Below are 22,814 nucleotides of genomic sequence, written 5' to 3' on the forward strand. Positions count from 1 at the left end.
GAAACAAACAATAAATCATTGCTCTTACGCAGTATAATACATTGCTATCATAATCTGGTCAAAGAACGCAGTAAGATAATAATTGAATGAGTGTTGAATAAAGTTTTTCGCCCCTAAAGTGTGATAATTAATGAAACACGTGAAACTAAAACAAAACAAACAGCATACACCTGAATATAAGCACAAGTGGCATGGAATGGTAACCATGATATTCGACCATTGTGATAAAATTTTAGTAGCGCCAAGGCCGTGCATCTCACCGCATCCTTCAAAATTTAAGTTTTGGCTTAAACAATATAAAGGCGTTTTATCTCTTTGAGCAAATCGATGAAACATTTTTATGTTATGTTGCTCTAGTATTGTGAATAACAACTTTTCTACCAGAAACTTATTAAAACTAAAAAAACGCACTTTGTGGTGTTTTAAGGTGACTAATTTTTGAAGTCACATTTTTATGTAACTGAATGAAGTCACGTCAGTCCCGACAAAAAAAACCTGGATCCTCCCCAAATCCCTGGGGTCTTTATTGTTTTTGTAACCTGAATATATGACGATTTTTTAAAGTAAAACATCTGTAATATACTCTAGTGATATTCTACAGACCCGGGCCTGTTTTCGGCTCTTTATGTGCTGGTCAAATTTATATTTGGTTACAACACACATATTCTATGGGAATGATGAAATGTATTTTAAATGTCATGAATATTAATTATGCCATTACTTCGCCCAGCTCCAAACACGGCACAGATTGATTATAATAACAAATGATGTACATATAATTACGTGACTAATCTAAATCAACGGTAATGCGCGAATTGCCTTTGACAATCACCACACTGCTTATCATCCGCGGAACGGATATTTCAAGGACATCATCAAGTTGGTTACTGGACATCGATGGCCTGGTTAGTTCGACTTCATTAGATTCCAAGCGAGTTCGCTTATTTCTTATCATCGGCTCTATACCGACAACTTCTCTCTTAACTTGAGGCGAACTCGCCACCACATCTTCCGAACCTCCATTGTTTCTCGCGTCGCTTTCAGTATCAGAGTGCCGAGGTGACGACGAGGCTGTGGGGCTACATGATACGGGGGTAACATTCTCGCTAGTATCCGCATATGGCATACTTACTGGCGGTGTTTTTTTCGCGCGTGACAAATGTAGGACAGCATGAGCCAGACGGTCGTATATGTTGGCTCCAAGAATTGGATTTGGACTAGGTTTGTGTGACGCAAAAGCGCTTAGGTTGATTGAAGGTTGCGCGACTGGCCAGTTTATCTGTTGGTGCTGTTTGGTGAGGCCGTCCAATCGAGTGGTGTCGAAGATGTGCTTAATCATCGCACGGAGTCTGTTTTTTCCGATCCATTGGTCAGAGAAACGCATTGTGCGGTCAACCAGGGTCGGTTCCTGGGGATGGCGATAAAATGCTCCGTCGTCGGACACGAGTGACATGTATTTTTGGTAGATTTTTACTGGACATCTCGGATTGCTTACCTCTGCATAAATTCGCTTGTCCTGCGACATTCCCCGCTTGACGAACGTTGTGTCCCTGGTAGGTAGGAACTCAACATACTCCTTTTCTCCGCACCCGCCTAATTCGAAATGCCGAATCTTTAAATTCCAGTGGTCGTCGATGGTTCGAATCCCGAACGAAACCGTGTTATGGAAGAAGACTGCGTTTAGCAGACCCAACGCCGTATCAAAACCTAGGATGCCAGCTTCCCATAGTGCCGACTCTTCTGGATAATGCGACGAGTTGCTACTCGGCTGTAAAGATTTTCCCGACAACGGTAAGATACTGTTTTTTCTCCCGGTCTTTCCTGAAGTCACACCATCATTTGTGAGTTCCTTGATGCGAGTGTCTAGCACTGCACGGAAGCCGCTGTACGTCGGGTTGCTGCGATCTAGAATGCATATTGAAGGCCTCCCGGCCTGTTGACGCAAGTATCGTTGTATTCCCATAACGATTTGCATGAGAGTGTGTGGTGGATAGGGATTTCCGTCTTTGCGCCTAACTTCCTGGAACACAAACACGACACAGTTGGAACCACGTCTTATAACATACTTCTCAACTATGCGGATAAAGTCATGAAAATATTATTTTCGTTTGTATTTACATATTTTCGTTTGTATTTACATTTGAATTACCTTTACAAACTTGGAAAGCCAATGGTCCAATTCCGTTTCGGATGCTTTTCCGACGTCCAGTGGTACGTTGTACTCGTTTTGCAATTCACAACTCTGTTAAAAAACATTGACTTTGATAATGCGTATAGACACGACTATAAGTAACTTGGGAGTTTATCAAACCACCCTATAAAGTATGCTAAAAATGACTAGCCAATTAACGATCTTAAACAGTCATGTGTTACTGCAATGTATAGACTTACTCCAATATTTCTTTTGCGAGCCCATTCCCTCCATACGTTGAAGGCCCATCGATTCTGTTTCTTTGTACGCTCTGGAATTCCAGGCATGTCCCGCGGTTGCACATCGTCCGCACTACGACTTGCCTTAAATTCGCCTGATCTCATCTTGTTTTTCGATGCAAACATGTGGCTGTTGTCGCCGTTAATACGTCCACAGTAGTTCTTCGCGAGATTCGGGTTCACTGGAAATTTTTTGAACATTTTTACAGGGTCAAACTTGGAATCGTTGTAAACTTCAATACTGCTGTTATTGCTATTCTTATTGCTGCTGTTGTTGTTGTTGTTACTATTGTTGGTATTTCTGATCAATGTCTCCGAGAAATTTGGTCTCTTTAGAAGCCGTTGATCTTCTCCAAAATTGAAAGTTACGACTTCGTTGGACTTTGTTATATTATCGTCACCAAGATGAGCTGGAGAATGGAAACCGCTTACATTAGGGGTAAAGCGCCCTACATCATATTCAGGGGTTGCTAGGTTTTCCAACGAAGAGGCATCTCGAACCATTAACAAATCACTATCACTATAGGACTGTCTGGTTGCAGTTTCAGAATTATGTTGGTTGTCGAACAAATCTGACTGACTAGATTCAGAATTAAAGTCGATTTCCACACGATTTAGTACGACGTTCTGTCTCCTTTGGGGTAGCTGAGCTTTTCGACGATTCTTTTTTTCACCAACACTTAAATCTAGTATATCCATTTTATGAGTATCACAATATTCTATAAATAAACGTATAGTTACCTATTTTTTATAGCTACACCTTGCCATTAAGCGACAATAACCAAGTCGGCATGACCTAATACTCAACGAGCCTGATCAAGTTTCACCTTATTGTTATATGTTAGGAGCACAACGTGATTGTGTGTCTAATATACTGTAAGTTTCAAATAACCAACGTCGGTAAGGGGCAATCTATGGGATGGCAAGGAAAGGTTATTTTAATTACTCCAATTTAGCACGCGAAATGCGGTCGTGGCCATAAAAACATACAGTATACACGCCAACAAATCACGGTTAAAGTGCATTTCTATTAATCATCAATGGAAAACTCTCTTCACAATGCGTCCAATGAACGTCAAATATTTCGGTTCACACTCGCTAAACGGAAACACGGCTTTGTGAGAAACCAGCAGGTTAGACACTCCCGCAATTAGATTACACAATATTGCGAAACGGCAATAATATTTTGGTCATAGCTTACGAACGATTAAATCTTGCTTAGCAGGTGTTTTTGCGTGCTAAGACCTGTTAAGACGCGAATTCATACATAGAAATAATTGCTACAAATAAACTGACTATACTAACAAGTTTCTCCACTGATCCAATGGACGTCGCAGGAAATTAGTTTTGCTTATACGTTAACCTTAAAAGAAAACGAGCTGCCTAAAGGATAATTATGCTGCGTTATGAGGCGCTTTTGCTTCGTTCCAAAGCGCATGTTATAAACTATTGTCCCTGTTATTCGAGACTGTATATCAGATCGCCAGACAAGTTGGAATGCCAATTGTTCTGAGGGCAATCGGGAATCGACTTAGCCCTATGCGTTAGAGCTGTTGAAAAATCCATCGCGAATGATTAGAAATGCCGCAAACGTTTGTATGAAGTGTTCGGGTGCGTTATAACGCCAGAAACAAAGGGGCTCGGGTTATAGAACGGTTTGTTGAAGTCGAATGGTTAGGTTGTCTATTCAACAATAGCGCAAATTAAAATGGTGTTTGGAACAATGATAAATGGACTTGGACAGGGTTATAAAGTCAAGAAGGTCACTTTAGTATGGTACTAAACTCTATATCAAACGAAATTAAAAGTAATGACCATCCTACTTGCTATAATCAGGCGCATCAAAGTTCATCATCCTACATTTCAACTTATTAAAATATCTAATTTTTTTGTAAAATATCGTGTTTTTAAAATGTAAAAATATATTATTTTTAATGTTTGCCCCTGCGGTGCCGCTGTTAGCAATAACACAAATCTTAAACAAATCGCTGCGTCATCAGCTTTGTACAATTGTTTAACTTTTATTTATAGCAAACAATAGGTCCACCGAATTTTAGTATTATAATATTGTCTAATATTTTGCTTTTCTTTGTCATGCGCAACATATAAGGGCATCCGTTTCAATTAAATCGCACTACTCCGAGCCAGTCGCCTCAAAACCGCTGAACATAAAGCTGACTTATTTGAACTGGCATACTTAACCAATATGTTGCAACAACAGGATAACAGCGTCGATTCTGTCAGAAGCTTGGCTCGACTCGGAACGAAGCTAATCTATTTTAAATGTGGTCCTACTTCGCCTTACTCTCGTCTTATTTAGGCGCCACAAATAATTTCCTGTACGTTTTCATACGGATATCGGTGTCAACGAGTGCGCTGCACTTTCCCTGCGCGTTTAGATTTTCAGTCGGGCGTCCAAAATCCGCTGTGGTGCCTGCGATTGCTTTTCTTGCCAAGCGATAATGAAAGGAGACCCTTTGTTGTATCCTACCTTTTTCATTATTTATAAATATAGGCTATTCAGCAATTAAAATGAGGATGATTGTAACATATTGAAAATCTTTCGCCGTGCTTAGAACAAGTCTTAAAGTCAAACAATAGCAGACTGAATAAACACATGTCAAGTTATTTATATCCGGTGTTAAGTAAAAGATAATATATGTAATCATGTTTTATTCCTTCCCCCTTTGACATGAAAATCAGTTCCCTGTAGTGGAGACCTACTTGAGTCGGCACTAACGCCTCACCAGACTTTGGGACCCAGTCTAGCGGCGGAAGTGCTCGCCCTCCGAATAGTGCTGCATGCCGTTTCCCATGCGCACGCGCTCTCCTAAAAGGCACGTTAGATTCTCGATTACCCGAGCCTCAGGAAACAGACGCGTTTCAATAACTTTGTTTTGCAAGCAGGATTCCTGACTTGCCAACGCCTACGGTAGCGCGAAGGAACCTTTGTTTGGCGGGCATGATCGTTTTATACGCCACCATTGCGAGGCTTGTGCAATGTGCAGCAAAGTTCGTCGGCAGCGAGAATTTGGGCGACTAATATGACATGTTTATAGAGACGGGGAAAGACAATGACACTGACACAACATGTTATAACTTTTTTCATAAACCGCTGTAACGTGATTGCCGGTCCGTTTTTAACACCATTAAAGCCCGAATCCAAATTTAAAACTGAAATAAACTCGTTCCTTATAGCCACGATCATACAGCACACCAAATCGTTTTGGTTGTACCGAAAACAACACTCAGTAGTTTGCTTCCGCTAGTTTCGCTCATCGATTTTTGACTTAAAAAAAATGTGGTTAAAATTTACACGCTAGGTCAAAATTTGTCAAAATTAATTCCATCAAAATTGTCTACGAACTACATAAAAATCGTAAATTACTAAAAATAATAATGATCTTTTTCATCAATTTTAGTTTTGAATTCCATCCAACAACATTTTAACTTTATTATATTTTCATTAGAGCAGTACGCCAGCCGACAGAATAAATTCACAGGTCTGGTTTATCGCATTAGGTTCAGCTCAAACTTAACTGATTTGAGTTTCACCGGTCGTCAGTAAAACATCAAAAATTCCTGACGACGCCAAGACACCAAGAGAGTACGTCAATACAACAAACCGTTGTTTATATCAGTATTTCAATAGGTTATTAATTTGTTAAAAATCACTACTTTTAGGTCAAAATTTGTCAAAATCTTATTTTTATAGTCAAAAATTTATCGCCCTACTAATGGGTAGACACTTTTTAAAACTACATCTTCGTTTGGCTGTTTGAAACATATTAAAATAGTCCCTATTCGAATACGTGGTACACAATCGAAGAAAGAGTGCGTTTAAAAAAGGTAAAAAAGTTTGAAAGAGGAAATAGCGTAATTTCAGTAATACACTTTGCGTCCGTGAGAAAACTTTTACCAGGATCAATCTAGCCTAGCGTAAAAATTGAAAGAATTGTTTCATTTTCATAAATAATGTGTCAAGAATTGTTCCTATATTAGCAAAGGCAACCCTAAACCTAGTATGAATTTTTACCAGCAAGTGGCAAGAATTGAGACCACCCACTCTCACTTACAAAACACTTGCTGACATCAAATTAAATTCTTAATCAATGTAGTTTATTTCGCACTTTGTATTTCATAAAAAAAACTTTTAGGCTACATAAATGGATTTTTGCGCATATGATCTTTGATCGATGTAATTAAAATCGATTATTATGCATTGCTTTTATTAATTTGTTATGTTCATCGTGTTCGGAGTTTAAAGCAAAATTTCAGAACCGACGGCGAACTACACCGCCTGCGAAAATAAAATCGCTATTACCCAAATTTGTAAAATAATATGAGTAATGGCTCATAATTCACTGAAAGAAAGTTATTATTGTTTTCGCTTTTGTGATGTAAGTAACGTAAGCAATATGTGGTTACATTAAAATTGGTAAATCAATAATTTACCAAGTATCAAAAATTTGTATAAACGATTTTGGTTTCATTTGGTCAGCAATCCAGTGTTTAAAAAGCTAATCACTTTTGGTGTCAAATAGCAGATTTATATCATGACGGTAGCCTATATGATTGAAAATATCCAGTAGAAACACAACAAGCTTCTGCAAACTAAAAGCGCCTTGCGAAGAATGTCACAAATCGCGCCCTGCACTAATTAACACAACTCGCGTCGCGTTTTCGACTTTTTGCGAATTCCGAAACTGCAATTGAAGCAAGTGCATGGAAAGAAAAGCAGTCGTAATTACTATGGAATTGCAAGCGGTGAGCTGATCCATTGTATCAGATAGAAGTAAAAACAACTTCGTGTGGCTTGTAGAAGAGGATACAGTGGCCGACCGATCGACGCGAGTTCGGCTTGTTAACCCAGCATTCGAGTGCTGTCGAGTAGGCATAAGAACAACACCAGCGACATCATCAGCACATCATCAACCGGCGTTTATGAAAAAATTAAACACACAGGGAACTGCCGAAACTGTGGAGAGATAAGGACGCGTACAGAACCCAAAGCGCGTGGACTTAAAAACCGGACAAGTTATACTTGGATGTCCGAGTGCATGCTTGAAAACAACGTTGTTGAGCTTTTACTTATCGAAAGAATTAGCTGGATTTTATACTGCAATTTCTCCCTGTATTCACCATGAAAGGAAACAATTCTAAACAGCAGCAACACTATTGTGACATTCTGGTTTTGTTTTATTGCGTCACAACAGGCAACAGCTCCCCGGAGCTACTTGGTAGTGATGAGAGTGAACTGGTAGTGATCGTATGGCAACTAATCGACTTGAATCAAAACCAGGTGTGAACGTAGAATGTGAGGACGTGAAACAATAAGGCCTAAGTATCAATAGGCTGTTTGTTTAATTTTAAATATTTTTTGCAAAGAGAAGTCACGGACTTTATACGTAGCCAGACAAAATATAACGCAAAAAATCATAGGTGAATGTTTCTCATTTAGTGGAACTAAATAAGTAGTTAACGTCTGTTGATAACTACGGTTACGTGTGCTAGGCCAGAGGTCCACAATTTAAATTCACTTACTTAAAAGTATTAACTGGGATCGTTCATTCCTGACTCGCTTATGTGGTATATCTTGTACAGCGTATCACAGTTTCTTTGTGGAATCAATAGCATCGAGTAATTCGAAGTTACAAACAAAAACCGTAGACAAATCTTATTTTAAAATATTTGGTAACAAGCTTTTTTGTGAGTTTAGTCGTTTTTAAAATCGTATACTAAGTTTACAACATTGCTAGTTTATTTAGAACTCTGCAAACATAGCATTGGAATATTCATGCTAACTCTAAAACAAAATTTTGATCAGTATAAAATTTCTTTGGAAGAACACTGGCACAAGTAGTATTAAACTTAACTGTGTACAACCATTTCACGCTAAACGAAATCATGGTTTAATAATATCCTGTTTAACATGCTTTTGCACGTTTTATGTTTTTAATTTTACTAATTTAACTGTAGAATGATGTTATTTGGTACCGAAATAAAATAAGAAAATTTCGAACGACCCTAACAGGTTTTAATATTTTGATTTAGACTGGCGATATCCATTACATTTACGTGAAGCCGTCGAGCAATACAACATTGACAAAAGAATGGAGTGACAAGACCGGGATAGTGCAAGAAATGCTTCAGAATGCACCAACGTTTGAAAACGCCGTCCATCAGGTGAGTGGGCCTTGCTATAAACTTGCTAAGTAATCAAATATCTTGATTCTAGATCCTAGAACAGTGGTTTCCAACCTGGGGGCCGCAAGGGGTTGTCTGTAGTAATTGATGAAGAAAAATTTATTAAGAAATATGAACTAAAATTTAGCAGTATAGAAGAAAAAAAGCAACCACCGGTCTAGTATTTGTGTTTATGTGGCTTTTGCTGCAGAGAACCAGTCGTTTATGACGACACCATTACACTTTTTAATTAATAAATCAGGCCTACCTTCAGTCAAACAATGTCTAATAAAAATGAATTGACGCTTAAACCGTGACTTTAGCTTGTTGTGCAAAACTTTATAGCCAAATTTCGCTACAATCTAGATTTTGGCCTAACTTGAATTTTGAGATGTGTTTTTTTATTATGTATCATACACTATAATTGGGGGGTCGCGCAAGTTATCGAAAACCTAAAAGGGGTCGCGAGAACAAAAAGGTTGGGAAAACCACTGTTCTAGATTATTGAAGACAGGAACTTTTTCATTAAAACCGCAATGAAAACTGTAATGCTCGTGTAATTTTTTTGGCTAAATATACCGTAATGCACTTAATTAAGACACTGTTTGAATGATTTTACTTGTAGTAGCCTACTTTGGGCAAAATGACTTGAGCTCGACTTATGTCTTTGAGCCAAGCGACTTGACTTTAGAGTTTAGACTAAAGAGTTTTTAAATACTATTGTAAAATTTGCTTAGTTTTTACATAATTTCTGCCAATAAAGACAGTGTGCTCGTTAAAAAAGTGAATTGTTTTTGCTAATCAAAATATTGCTCCGGATCGGACTAGTTTATCAGTTTTATTAGTTAAACGTTGATTTTGATGCAAATGGGTTTACTTGGACCTAACTTGCTATGACAATAACTTGAACTGGGACTCGACCCACGTTTTTCGCAAATGATTTTACAGGGATCAAAATCCTTTCAAAATTATTTAATTATAACTTTGATTAAACACACTGAAGGCTATTTAATACTTTACTATTTGCGACACAATACTTGTTATTTCAGTTTGAACAAACTTTAAGAAATGAATTGAATGACCAAGGAAAAACTTGTAGCTTTACGCTTTGTACGGACGGACAATGCCATCTCAGGCAAGTCCTAATGCCTGCATCCGTACGGTGGGAATCAATTTTACCGGATTTCTGTTTTAGGTAAGATCAACTTTTGTAAGCGAATTTCGCCAACAGGGGTATTAGAAATCTCCCTGTGCAGACAACAACGCCAAAAGACGCATCCGACACAGCAGACACACATTTATAATAGTTCAGTGCCACCTGATTTCTCTATAATAGTTTAAATTTCCCTTTATAGCGTTTAGAGTTAGATAAAGGTGTATTGCAAAACGAGTCACAAAATATACGATGCAGTCCAATATGCAATTGCACAAAGTAAATCTATTTTGTTTCAGTTTCTTTGATTTAAAAAAAGAGTTTCGACGTTGCTTTGACGATCGGCCAAACGCAATGGAAACGACGAGCGAAAGTAGTAGCAATCCGCCTACGCCTACATCAGTGGAGGACATGCTCAATTGTATCCTTTTTAATGTTAAATGAATAAAAATAGTATATCAGTCGATGTCATTTTAAGGAGAAGTAAATAAAAAGTTAATATTTTTTTAATAAATTTTGGGGTGACAAGCCAAGAAAGCTAAATATTTAACGTTATATTTTTTTTAGGTGGGTACCATACATGGTAAGAGACGTTATAAGATTAGGCGATTGAGACAGCACCTAATATAAATGTTGTTAAAACTAGACATGCAAAAAAACTATTCAGTATACTTATTGTGTGAACATTTTGACAGTTAACGATTTGTTTAATATTACTACCGAGAATTTAGTTTTTTTTTTAAATCAGAGTCAGTTACCTTTAAATCATACACAACAACAGACATTCAGACAGCCTTATACATTTTTCATCGTTAAAACTTGTGATTATAAATTCAGAGTGATGGGATTTGTTGTTTGGTACACCTGGCCCATTTGGTGTTGCTTCCCAAGGGACAGAGGAGACAATGTCCAATCAAAGTGATGCGATACAGTTATAGCGACAATACGGCGATGGCGTTGTTTTAGGCTTAGGTCCTTGTCACCGATGTTTGTATAGAGCGCGATCTGTTAAACAGAAGCAGACAGGTGCACAAAACCCGTCGTTACCAAATCGCCCTAATGTCGTTAGAATGTATGCCTAACTCGCCACTAGCTTCTTATAACATGCTGTAACCATTCCCTCTACTGTGTAACTTTCTGGTATAATTACCTTTTCAAAAACCCGGCATCAAATATTTGACAAATTGATAACATAACCACGTGAACGGTTGTCGACTTTCCCAGGTTCCCTATGCCACATGTCAAAATAGAGCAGGCTTCCATTTCAAGATAATTCTGTTTGTCAACTTCACCAAATGGTACGCACGTACCTCTAATTTTGGAATTTTTCTGTTACCAAGTTTCAATAAGTTGTATATAAAGGTGACGCATTCGTTCGGTAATGCTATGTAAACAGAAACAACTGGTTTGAGAAGCAAGGTGCGGTAACGCGTTCTTTGCTGTCATACCTATCCTAAAATAATCACACGACTACGTGGCGTATATTTACTAAACTTTTTGAGTTATATTTCTTTACTGCCTATACTATACCTAGATCTGGAAATCAATTTGGAAGAGCTTGGGACCTTTGGGGTCGATCATGTGAGAAAAATGAGCTCCGTAATCCAGGTTCTTATTTCAGATCAGTACGGTAAGATATTTAAAAGCGAGTGTTTTTCGCCGTAAAATGCCTTTTAATATAGATGCACATATATTAACCATGTACACATTTTTATCTAGTGATTTAGGCAGCGTATAACCTGTTAAAAATGTATTTTTTTAGCAGGTCACATATTTAGGGGACCAGAAAGAATCGTTGACCGATTGGAAACAGGGCCTTGGTGAGTGCCGTCTTTAACCTACTATGCACAGTTTACAAAGTTTTTTATGCCTCTACAAAATCCTGTAAAATGTATGACATATGTACACTGTTTGTTCAAGTAACCAGGAAATTTGTCCGCAACATTAATTGAACTTGTATACAATGTTCTGCTTGGTTCAGTTTAAATAAATTTCTGAATACCAGATTTGCAACTTCAGTAGAGCTTTAATTTAAAATTAGTTTGACCTCGTTTTAGTCGGATTTCTTGTAATTGTATTTTTGCAGCCTTTCACACAGAAACATATGTCGTGAAAGTTTTACGTAGAATGTTTCTTTCCAGTATGACGTCTGACGTAATATTAGACGATACAGTTGTTCGCGCGCGCGGTTTGCCTTGGCAAGCATCCGACCACGACGTGGCAAAGTTTTTCAAGGGTCTCAACATACCGAGGTAAAAGTCTAAGCGTCGAGGTGTTCAAGGTTTTATTAAAATCTGATGGATGTTAGAACTGTGCTTACATGTATGAATGTTTGGTTTCGACAGTGGTTCTTTACAAGGAAACATCTTTACGATGTTCCTCCAGTTTTTTATACTAATATGTTGTAGGGCTTTAGGAAAAACACGTTGCTTATTAAAATCCCTAAAAAAATCACATTTGGCACGATATATCACAAACTGTTGTCCGCAAAGCAATGTTTTTCTTGTTTTCTTTTCCTCACATGTTCGTTGGTGTTTTGCTGGTGGCGGCTCGGTGATACTCACTCACGCACTCACACGGTGAACGTCAAATCGACAAATTCGACCTTGGTGTGCGATCTCACCGACAACGCACGCGTCTTGAATTTGGTGCTTGTATTTGTGTACATGGTCCTCATTAAATGCGATGCTTCGGCAAATTTTGAAACGATCAAATATCATGACTCCCGGGTATATATGGGCGTATAAACGATGCAAACCGACAGAGGGGGTGCAGCCTTGGTTCTAAATCCACAGGGGCGCAGAAACGGGGAGGCATTGGTGCGTTTCGAAAATGTCGATCAGCGGGACTTGGCCCTTCTGCGCCACAAGCACTATATGGGAAGCCGATACATCGAGGTGAGAACCTAATTATCAATTAATACTGCCAGGAAACGGCCGTCCACGTATCGTTGGGATTCAAGGCATTCGCTATTGATTCAAAACTAAATGAGTTGGGCCAAAGCTTTGGCCGCTATGTGTAGCACATTCGTTGGCGTAAATCTTAACCTCTGTCACGTGGACGGCCGTTTATTGAATGCAGGTCGTATTTTTGTGTTTTTGCGTGGTAATATTTGCGTGGTTATTTCAAACGTAGAGGGTTTGTGTTATAGATCGTAGATTTAGTTGTTGGTTAGAGGCCATAGTCGGGTAATTTATTTTAATAACTAATTTTGTTAATAAGATAAAAACGTAATGTGATAAAAAAACGTTTGACAAACAAGGGCGGATCCAGGGGGACACGAATCCATGGCCACCCAAATTGTATCACAATTGGTATTTTTGCTTAATATAACCATTAAGTAAAATCACTTTAATTTGACGTCACGTTTTATATGTAAGGTTGTGACGTTACCATCATGTTATGACGTAGCTTTAAGACGTCATTTATGAAAAAAGCGTCATGCACCCCAAACAAAACTCCTTGATCCGCGCCTGCTGACAAGCATGTATTGTTTTGCGAGAGGGTCTTTATAACAAGACGATTAAAGTACTACAAGGTATTCAAATCATTGCAATGTAAAGGAACAGCCTGTACGTTATATGTAGATGGTACGCAAAACAATCGGCCCGAATACACTAAGCTTGTCAGCGTTATGCATAAGTTGTAGATATTTAATGGTAGAATGAGCCGTTCTTATGGGGATTCAATTGACGTCAGTATTAAAACCAGTTATTATATTAACATTTGCAGATTTAATCTTTCGCATGTATTGGTTTAGTTTGTATCTTTTAGTACATTCTTTTTAAGATTTCAAATCATTATTAAGCAATTTTCTACCTAATCGGGTTCATATTGTACTATATAATTAAAAGATTGCAGCCAATTGAAAATATACCACACTGTAATGTATTTCAAGGCAAAGATGCTTCGCATAAGAGGCTGCATCTAAACAATGGCTTCGAATAAAGCAACAGATGACATACAGCCCGCGAATAGGAAACGTGAATCAGATTGCGTGCTTCCCAAACAGGGTTTTTATACGTTTTTCGCCGACACGTTGCATCCATTTGCGCCTATATCGTCGCCAGTCCCAGTAGCTTATGTTTAAGCGTTTGAAGAAACTGGCATCGTATGGCATTTTTCGTTTAGTTCAAACGGATAGTTGTAAATGTATTATATACAGCTATGAAATGTCTAAACGGATTAAGGATGGGCCGTATGTTCGAGAAACCTGTATTTATTCAGTTATCTGGAACGAATTGCTGATTTAGTGTTTTTATCAAACTATAGGTCCACACATTTTTAATATGCCGATAGTAATTATATTGCAGCGACACCTACTAGAATATAATATACCCCCAACAGAGATATATTGACGAAGAGTATTTATAGTACCTTTAACAAAACAGCACAACTAGCATAAGAAGTATTAACATGTTAGGAGTATCGTCATAATTAATGAACGTGCAATACAGTACAATTGCGTATCTATAGGCTTACATGTTTTAGGACACAATATTCGCTTTTTACAGTTGGTAGGTTTTGTCTAAAAACATTTATGGTGCAACCAGTTGCTGTTGTTTGACAGGTATACAGGGCGACAGGAGATGAGTTTCTCAAGGTCGCAACAGGTATTTGACTTCTTTATACGCCAAATATACGAATTGTAAATTGTTGAGATTATGATTTCTTCATAGTCAACTAACTTTTGGTATATAACTTCAAGGCGAGGCGGATACGAAGCCCTAGTTTGGTAACGGTACTATTATACTAAGTTATTCGTTTGACAAAAAATAAGCAGCGAATATGCTGCAATAGCAAGGCATGTATTTTAAGTTTAGAGATACTTTTAAATAATTTATATCATGTTTATTATTCACGCCAAGAGAGACCTATTTTTGAAGGTCTAAGTTTAATCCAAGAAACTAATAATTTATCGTGTTTTTGTTTCTGTGCAAAAATAATGGACGAACTATGTTGCCAGGACCATCTTGCGAAGCCATTCATTTTCTATCCAAAGATAGCGACGCTATAGTTCGTATGCGTGGACTGCCATTTTGCACAACTGCTCAAGACGTAGTGAGTGTACAAAACTAGTGTGTGTTTTTAACATACAGTAAAATATCTGTTTCTACCAAGCATAGTAATAATAATCTTAAGCAGCTTATCTGTTACAGTAATTGCAATTGTTAACCAACGTTTTTCAAATCGAGCGTTTTGAATAGGGTGCCGATACAGTATAATGCTGTTGTATACTTGTATAGTAAAATAAAGCCAATTTCGCTTAATTCATCTTTACTTTACTACATGGTCAATATAATAAATTTGCAGTTTATCTTACTTTTCAATATTTGCCTACAATCTGATCGACAAATATAATTCACAGATCGAGTTTTTCGGCAGTGAAGCCCCGGTTGCCCACGAAGAAGAAGGAGTATTGTTCGTAAAATATCCCGACGGCAGATTTACTGGCGACGCATTCGTCCTCTTTGCAGACGAAACGGTATGCGCAAAAAGAAAAAAATACGCAAAGCGTTGGCGTTGTTGAATTAATCCTGCGATCTACGTATAGTTACAATTGACAACTACAATATTAGAGTATAGGCCTACGTGACGACATAACAATTAACTGCTCAAAAAACGAAGCATCGTGATACGATTATAAAAATCTTTTGGTTTTCATATAGTTGAATGTTGACTGTACTGAACATGTACTGTACACCTCACTTACTAAACTGGAAGGCAATTCCCATTGCAATATGACATTGTTAGGTGAAAAAGTGTGGTCACCAATGTTAGGTGAAAAGTGTGGTTACCAAGAGTGCTATTCAATTAGTGTTAAGAAAGCATTGGTCGTCTTAAAGATTTAAGCATCATTTCAATACCTATTGAAGTATTTGTCACCGCTGACTTCAAAATAAATTTTAAAGAGTAAGGGCGATTTAAGGTAGAGTTATTTTCTAATGGAACACGAGTCAGTTACTCGTTGCAAAACAAACAAGAAAAACAATGTTTTTCATTATACAGATAGTTTTACACCTTTTACCTTGCAGTGCTGCGCCTGATGTGAAAACCTGTAATTGTCATATAATGAGGACGGCTATAGGTGGCATCGCAATCTCTCCATCACGCATCGATATTGTCATTTTAAACACTTACTATTTTAGGCTCAAAAATTTCCAATATATATCACATGTAAGCGGTGCTATATTGTGTCGTAAAGGCCATTTCCCTCGTTTAGAATGTCCACGTTTTGATTACAGTTGTGGTACGTGTTTACTTGAAATTTCGCTTAATGATTTAAAAAAAATGATTGGTTCTATTTGTAATGTAGTACGGTTTTTCAATTGACCCACTTTTTCTCCTTATAATCCTTGTCGAGCGTTTCGAATATGTTTAAAACCTTAAAAAGGTTTGCAGGAACTTTGGTCACATTGCTCTATTGTTATTAGGTTTCTTTCGAATTTCTAATTTCGCACATAATTTTTTACAAATTTAACGTAAAATCTTTGTATTACCAAGGGACAAAAAGCCTTGCAAAGAAGATGCAGCAGCAAGTTTGTTCAGAATGAGCAAGGGCCATATTTTGCAATACTAGATTGAATACAGTCAAAGAAACAATAAATACTTACTCGAGTGTTTAAGTTTGTTATTTCACATTAAAAAAAGTGTAAGTTTACCTAATATACCACAAGCAACAACCATAAAATTTACTCCTGCAGGACGCAGCGGTTGCCCTTAGCAAACACAAGAGAACTCTGGGAAAGCGTTACGTAGAAATCTTCAAGAGTACCGCCGCCGAAGTACAACAAGTAGGTTTTAATATGATTCGAAAGTTTGGATTAGGAGTTTGCAGGCGCATAAAATTGTGTCGTTATTTAAGGTAAATGGTTACCAAGAAGATTGTGTTAAAATCGTTATATAATAACATTCGTGTGACCTAAACCTGTTTTACGAACTGATGGTTTGTTTATGTAAACCGAATGACCTTCATTTGACGTGCTCGTAGCCTCGTCTAATCGTCTTGTCATTGTTTTCCTCCGCTTCAGACTCAACCAAATTGCGGTTTAACAACCCCGTATGATCGTTTCGTGACGAACAGTGAAATGTTGACTGCCCTGAAAGCATCGCAAATTAGCGCTTTCAGTTTACTTTCTATCGTCGTTGAGACGCTTTTAAAATCTGCTATAGCCGGAGGGCTGCTGCCAGAACCTTTGCATGTAGACTATTGTCTCTTTCGAGCGAGCCAGGTCGCGGAATAACATATCGCTCTAGCGAATTGTTCATATGACCCAAGGCGAAATACTACACGGGAGAAAAAAAGCGATCGGACGATATACAGTGCTTATATCATACCTGTCCTGAGATCTGTATTAGTTACATTTTGCATACTGTGTAAATACAAAGCGGTGCATTTCCAAGTTATTGCGGTGTGGTATAACAGTGGTGTCGCGGGTGATTTATATGGTGAATTTTTTTTAACTTTAATCATTGGCAAATCGACGCTTAGAGCTCTGAGTACTATCCTGCAAGAAAAGTTTACGAAGTAAGTTTTATTTTTATCGTTAATGTGTACAGGATATCCGCATGTAGAATTAAGTTTTGACCTTAACGAAAACTTAACGACACATTAATAAATCTACGAGAAGAATGTTTTTGTTTTGATATGTATACCATGTTATTATGATTATGTTAAAGTTATCTGATAATGTAAACTTAATGTTTCTGTAGTTATGATATTGTTTTATTATATCATTGGTAAACGAAATCTTCTCGTGGATTTATAGATTTGTCGTTAAATTAGGTCAGAACTTCATTCTACATTTTTTTAGTTTACAGTACTCAACATCTATGCACTCGCCCATAACTGCCTAATAAACTTAAAACATAAAGTGTCGTTACATTTACTGCGGGTCAGTAAGTGTACGGATTTCACGAGCAGCTTGATTATTGTTATTATCGCAGTAACCTTACGTGGCAGTAGCCGGAGGCGCAGTTCTCTCAGTGCTAATGTTCATGTGCAACGACCCTGCCTTTAAGTAATTATTGGATACGATCAGGAGCACTCTTGATTTCTTCTGTAACGTGATCTACCGAGAGTCCGCTTATTAAATCTAATATTATGGTTCTGCATCGTTTATACTTTGTTGTTACTTTCCGACATCGATTTGTTGATTACTGAATGTAATTCACAACAAATTTTTATTAAACATACTAATGTCTTGTTTGCTAAACGTATCCAACTATTAACTTTGATTCCCATTGAACCAAATATTACTCCTATAAGAAAAAGAAGAAAAAAACTTTTTACTTGAAAAAATAGATAATTAGACATCTTCTTACTTATTTGATGAACAACGTAATTTATTTAAAATTAAAAATATAGGCGTTCCTTTGTTCCAGGTAGCAACAACGTATATATATTTTAAATTAAATAAAAATATCATAATTATGAGCGTTTCCTTGTTTTAGGTCTTGAGTCGCCACATGTCAACTCCGCTCATCCCAAACATGCCGGCTGCAATGCAGATCGCACTCTTTCCGCACAGCCACCAGCCAGTAGTCAGCTCACCAACTCAACTCAGTCCAACGATCCAGAATGTGATCAGTCCCGGAGCAGTGCGAAACTGCATTAGGTGGGCATAGCGTTAACCCAATCAAAATAAAACTAGCCAATAAACTTATTTTAATCAAGGTAGTCTTATTTCATGAATACTATACACTAGGAAAGTTGCCTAACGGTTTTCAATTTGTTTGAAGATTGAGAGGCATGCCCTACTCCGCAACAATTGAAGATATAATGGGATTTCTCGGAGATCTTGCGTCCTACATTCTCCCTCATGGCATTCACATGGTTTTAAACCAACAGGTTAGATTTTCTTTATAAAAATACTGATGTCACGTTATAGCTTTCCGGGTAGTTTCCACTTGGTTGAAAATTGAATAAATACGAAGTTTGAAAGTCACAATGTGTACTGTTTGATAGCCTAACGCCAATTTTGTGGTTACAAACAACAGTACTGGATGAGCAGCGGACAGCTTTCTTGTATCAATTTTCTCTTTATTGAACAATAAGTCGTTGACTACTGGTTTAATTAAAACTAAAAAGGCGTTTATTTTATTTTTTATATAAAGTACAGCTATCTGTTAAATTTGTTTAAACAGTGTAAGCTTCTCACAGAAAAATGGGTGAATCAAGAATAACCAATTATACATTTGTTTTTTGCAGGGCCGACCGTCGGGCGACGCATTCATTCAGTTGCAGACGCCTGAAAAGGCGTCCCAAGCCGGTTTGGACGTAAGTAAGGGTGGCTGCCACAAGAGGCACATGGGTGAGCGTTATGTGGAGGTTTTCCAGTGCTCAGGCGATGAAATGAATCTGGTGTTAATGGGTGGAACGCTTAACAGGAATGGAATGGTGCCCCCACCTGGAATGAGTACGTCCAAGAGTTGCTGCTCTTTTGCCTTCACCTGATTATTTCTATGTTATACAGCAACAAGCACACGGGAGATCTCCCATTGATAAAAAGCATTAGATATTAGTTTGCTCTGGTGTACTGATTAATTTGTATTCATAAGGTTTCATTGTGCAACGAATCCGATGTCAATGCGTCCGTTTTAAATGGGCTGATTTGGTTTTCGTTATGGTGTTGCTGCATGATGCTTAATAAGATCAATTCATTTATTGATATATGGTGTGCTAATTTTATTGCAGCAATGTTACAGCAAGAGCAGCCCTTGATTTCCCCCACTCCAGCGATACACATGCCACCAATAGCCGCACCACCACCACCATCAACTAGCCAAATTGCGGCGCCGTTTATTATCCAAACCCCACACGGGGCTTTGCTTATGCAACCCTCCATGGCTGCATACCCTGCGGCTCCCCCACTTACTTCGCAGTTCGACATCCTACAAACGCAGGCGTTACTGGCCGCTGCGTCTCAGCAGAGAACGGCGCTGTACGGACAGGTAGATTCAGTTTTACTTTTTCTTATTGTAGTTTTTGTTTTAAAAAAATTGTTGCACGTGTATTATCATACTAAACGACCACTAGTAATTAAGTTACAAACAGTCTATTACATAAAACTTGTTGTCTTCTTTTAGCCAGCCTACATTCCATATGCACAATACTTGACCACTCCTCCAGTATCCCCGACAAACGCGACCACACCAGTTGGCGGGGTCCCGGTTTCGACACCATCCGGACAAGTTCCTGGTACTTCATTCGGATTGCCAGCAGGAATCCAGGTCCGCATGCAAGGAATGCCGTATAGCGCTGGAATTACGGAAATTCTTTCCTTTTTCAAGGGACACAATGTAAGCAAATTTATTGATAGACGTAATGATTGACAGAAACCATTCGCCTAATTTGAAGAGTTTTTTTTTTTTTTTTTTTTTTGCAACTTTCAAAGAAACTAACTATATCCTAACGTAGCCTACTATCAGACGTAATTTATTTATTATAGGTTAATAAACGTTTGCTTTTAAGTAAAAGGCCTACCAATTTTTTTTTTGATAACAGGTAACTACCAGCTCGATCAAACTGCTCTATAACGATAAGCTTCGTCCAACCGGCGAGGCGCTGATTACTTTCCCGACGCTGGAGGACGCTCACAGGGCGGTGGTCGAAAATAATCGAAAGCCTATGGGAAATCGTTACGTTGAGTTGTTACTCATGTAAAGTTACTCATGTAAAGAACAACTGATCCTTTTCAATAGACTTTAAAGAACTCATTCTGCTATAAACTTTAAACAGTTACAGCCCTTCCACTTACAAGTTTTTGGGATGCTTGACAACATTGAACAAGTGTTTCGAACATCATCACGCATTGCCCTAGTCACATCTTAAATAATGTTTACCTTGATTTATATTTTTATGTTTTACGTTGTTCATTCAAACTGGGCATAAATACGTTGATAACATTTTTTTAGTTTTCATACAACTGATGTTCCCTGGTTATTTTTATCGCTCTTATCAAATGGTAAATCTAGGAAAAACAAAATTTATTTCCTACAAAATATTTTCATCAGAAAATTTACGCACCAAAACGAATTTCAGAATCACGAATATTTATATTTTGGTTTAAAAAAAAATATTTCCTAACATAAAATTGTTGCGTGTTCCTAATTTTTACCGTTTTAAGGGCGTCGCTGATCAATTTACTGTTTTATTTCGACCTTTTTTTAATATTTTTTTCGGTACTATATCAGTTTGCACACTTGAAACTTAACGTTTCTTTTAGAACATGTTTTACTATCGTATCAAAACTAGCAATGCGTGTTCATGGAATTTGTGATACGCGTGCTTACCACTTTTGTCATAGAGAACTTTAACAGCCTCTACTATTTTATCTACCTTTAAATGTGTAAAATGTTTCATTTATAGAACTGTGTTTTCTTTGTTTTGTTTCCTCCAACTCGTACATAACGCGTAAGTTAATACCGATTGATGTCCACATTTAGTTTTTGTGCATTTCTGTTGCTGCTTATTTATTCCACGTCGGATTCGAGCGATGCTGTCTCTGTGCCTTAGCGTCAATGGTATATGTGGCGTTTTTTTGTGTATTTACTTTCGTCCGGGACCACCGCTTTACGCTTAGCTTGATCAACATTAATCGTGTAGAATACATCCTATTATACATGTACCACTTTGGACAGCGTTATTCAGACACTTTACACAAAAAATTGCAGTAATATTTAGTATAAATTAGTATGTCGGATTGATTAGAAAGTAATAAGGTCAGCAAAAATGCTAATTCAGATACCGCTGAGATATTTGTGTCTCCTGAATTTATACCTTAAAAAACGTTATTGAATTTATAAGATTTTAATTCTACCGGGCACACCGAAAACAAATCCAAATTTATTAACCCAGTGGTTATTAATATTTTTTCAGCTCGCCATCTTTTGTAATTTACCTGAGCCTTGTGCTCTATCAGATATTAAATAAGTATCATACATTGTTGTAATGACTTGAATTAGGTGTACTTTAGTCAGTAGGCTAATTCTAAATGACTTGACTTGAAGTTCAGACATGTGATAAAAATGCTTAAAAATGCCGTTTATCAAGATATTTTTTTTACTTTTATAACGATGTGGAAGTGTTATTAACTCTGCAGCTATAGGTACATATATAAACCACGAGTGAATTTTGCGAGCAAAAACAGTTTGCATAGCGTTTTTTATGGTTTAAAAATGGCAATGCTCACAATGCACCGAGCATAGGCTATTACAAAAAAAAACATTTGGCTACAGATTCGTACATGCGGTAGAATATGCTTGTCACAAAAAAATTGTCAGAGAAACACTTAGTCTTAGGGGAAACAGAACACTTTTTATCGTTTATCATACAACTGTATGCTAACAGTTTTGAGCAAAAAATGTCTACAAAATAGAGAAAACAAACCTATTAAATAAAAGATTCTGCCAAGTGCAAAAAAAATTGGGATGACATTTTTAAAGGTAAAAAATATATAGTTTTTTTCAGGGAAGGAGGCACGACCTGATGTTAAACCTCTGCGACACAATTTAGATCTCCATCAAAAAAGTACCAGATTTTTCTGACTAAATCCAGTCCAAATCGATGTAAAAACAAGCAAATATAAATAAAACTGCCCAAACATCGAAAAACTATTACATTATATAGACAGGGCCGGATTTACCAATAGGCTAGGCAGGCTGAAGCCTAGGGCCTCAACGTCCAGGGACCTCGAAATTCGGTTTCGAAGTTGACAAAACTTGACAAGTTTAAACCCTACCTAAACCTAAAGTATATTCAAGAGTAGAAAATTCTATACACAACTGGTTTCAACCACGTTGTAAACCAGGGTTCGGCAACCTACGGCCCACGGGCCCGCCGATGTAATTCATCCGGCTCGCCGCCTCTTTGACAAACTTAGACTACTCCATTTAACATACTTTTTGACTATTTTTACTACTTAATTGCGATAATTTTTCGCGCTTTGCGCGAATGTTCGTTCTACGTCCGCTTTGTTTAGTTTGATGCTGCGTTTTCAACTAGATCAGCGCTTTGCCGCGGAAGGCTGCCAAGTGCGACGCG

At 37.6% G+C, this 22,814-nt stretch overlaps 2 protein-coding genes across 2 annotated transcripts; one reads left to right on the forward strand and one right to left on the reverse strand.

Annotated features, from left to right (window-relative positions):
* Positions 1-703: 703 nt before the first annotated feature.
* LOC146160449 (uncharacterized) lies at positions 704-3,137 on the reverse strand. Its single transcript, XM_083384947.1, has 3 exons — positions 2,392-3,137; positions 2,150-2,242; positions 704-2,020 (listed from the first exon to the last, which is right to left on the reverse strand). The coding sequence occupies exons 1-3, from the start codon at positions 3,127-3,129 to the stop codon at positions 788-790; spliced, it is 2,064 nt and encodes a 687-aa protein (XP_083241073.1). The 5' UTR covers positions 3,130-3,137; the 3' UTR covers positions 704-787.
* A 4,436-nt stretch (positions 3,138-7,573) lies between these two features.
* LOC146160450 (epithelial splicing regulatory protein 1-like) lies at positions 7,574-21,383 on the forward strand. Its single transcript, XM_083383487.1, has 18 exons — positions 7,574-7,732; positions 8,485-8,616; positions 9,666-9,811; positions 10,069-10,190; positions 11,304-11,399; positions 11,535-11,589; positions 11,911-12,021; positions 12,534-12,666; positions 14,340-14,382; positions 14,736-14,830; positions 15,138-15,254; positions 16,474-16,563; positions 18,224-18,387; positions 18,512-18,620; positions 18,981-19,188; positions 19,467-19,723; positions 19,859-20,071; positions 20,277-21,383. Exons 1-18 carry the CDS (start codon positions 7,574-7,576, stop codon positions 20,433-20,435), a joined length of 2,409 nt encoding a protein of 802 aa, XP_083239613.1. The 3' UTR covers positions 20,436-21,383.
* Positions 21,384-22,814: the final 1,431 nt, after the last annotated feature.

This window comes from Ascidiella aspersa, chromosome 3, assembly GCF_963924565.1.
Source record: "Ascidiella aspersa chromosome 3, kaAscAspe10.2, whole genome shotgun sequence".
In the NCBI taxonomy this organism is placed as follows: Eukaryota; Metazoa; Chordata; class Ascidiacea; order Phlebobranchia; family Ascidiidae; genus Ascidiella; species Ascidiella aspersa.

Bases quoted from the DNA above. Each gene is read 5' to 3' on its own strand.
- LOC146160449 (XM_083384947.1), bottom strand. From the start codon at position 3,129: ATGGATATACTAGATTTAAGTGTTGGTGAAAAAAAGAATCGTCGAAAA. The intron at 2,243-2,391 runs GTAAGTCTATAC...GTTTTTTAACAG, and splicing joins CTCGCAAAAGAAATATTGGA to AGTTGTGAATTGCAAAACGA. The intron at 2,021-2,149 runs GTAATTCAAATG...TTTGTGTTCCAG, and splicing joins GGCTTTCCAAGTTTGTAAAG to GAAGTTAGGCGCAAAGACGG.
- LOC146160450 (XM_083383487.1), top strand. From the start codon at position 7,574: ATGAAAGGAAACAATTCTAAACAGCAGCAACACTATTGTGACATTCTG. The intron at 16,564-18,223 runs GTAGGTTTTAAT...TCCTTGTTTTAG, and splicing joins CCGCCGCCGAAGTACAACAA to GTCTTGAGTCGCCACATGTC. The intron at 19,189-19,466 runs GTACGTCCAAGA...ATTTTATTGCAG, and splicing joins GGTGCCCCCACCTGGAATGA to CAATGTTACAGCAAGAGCAG.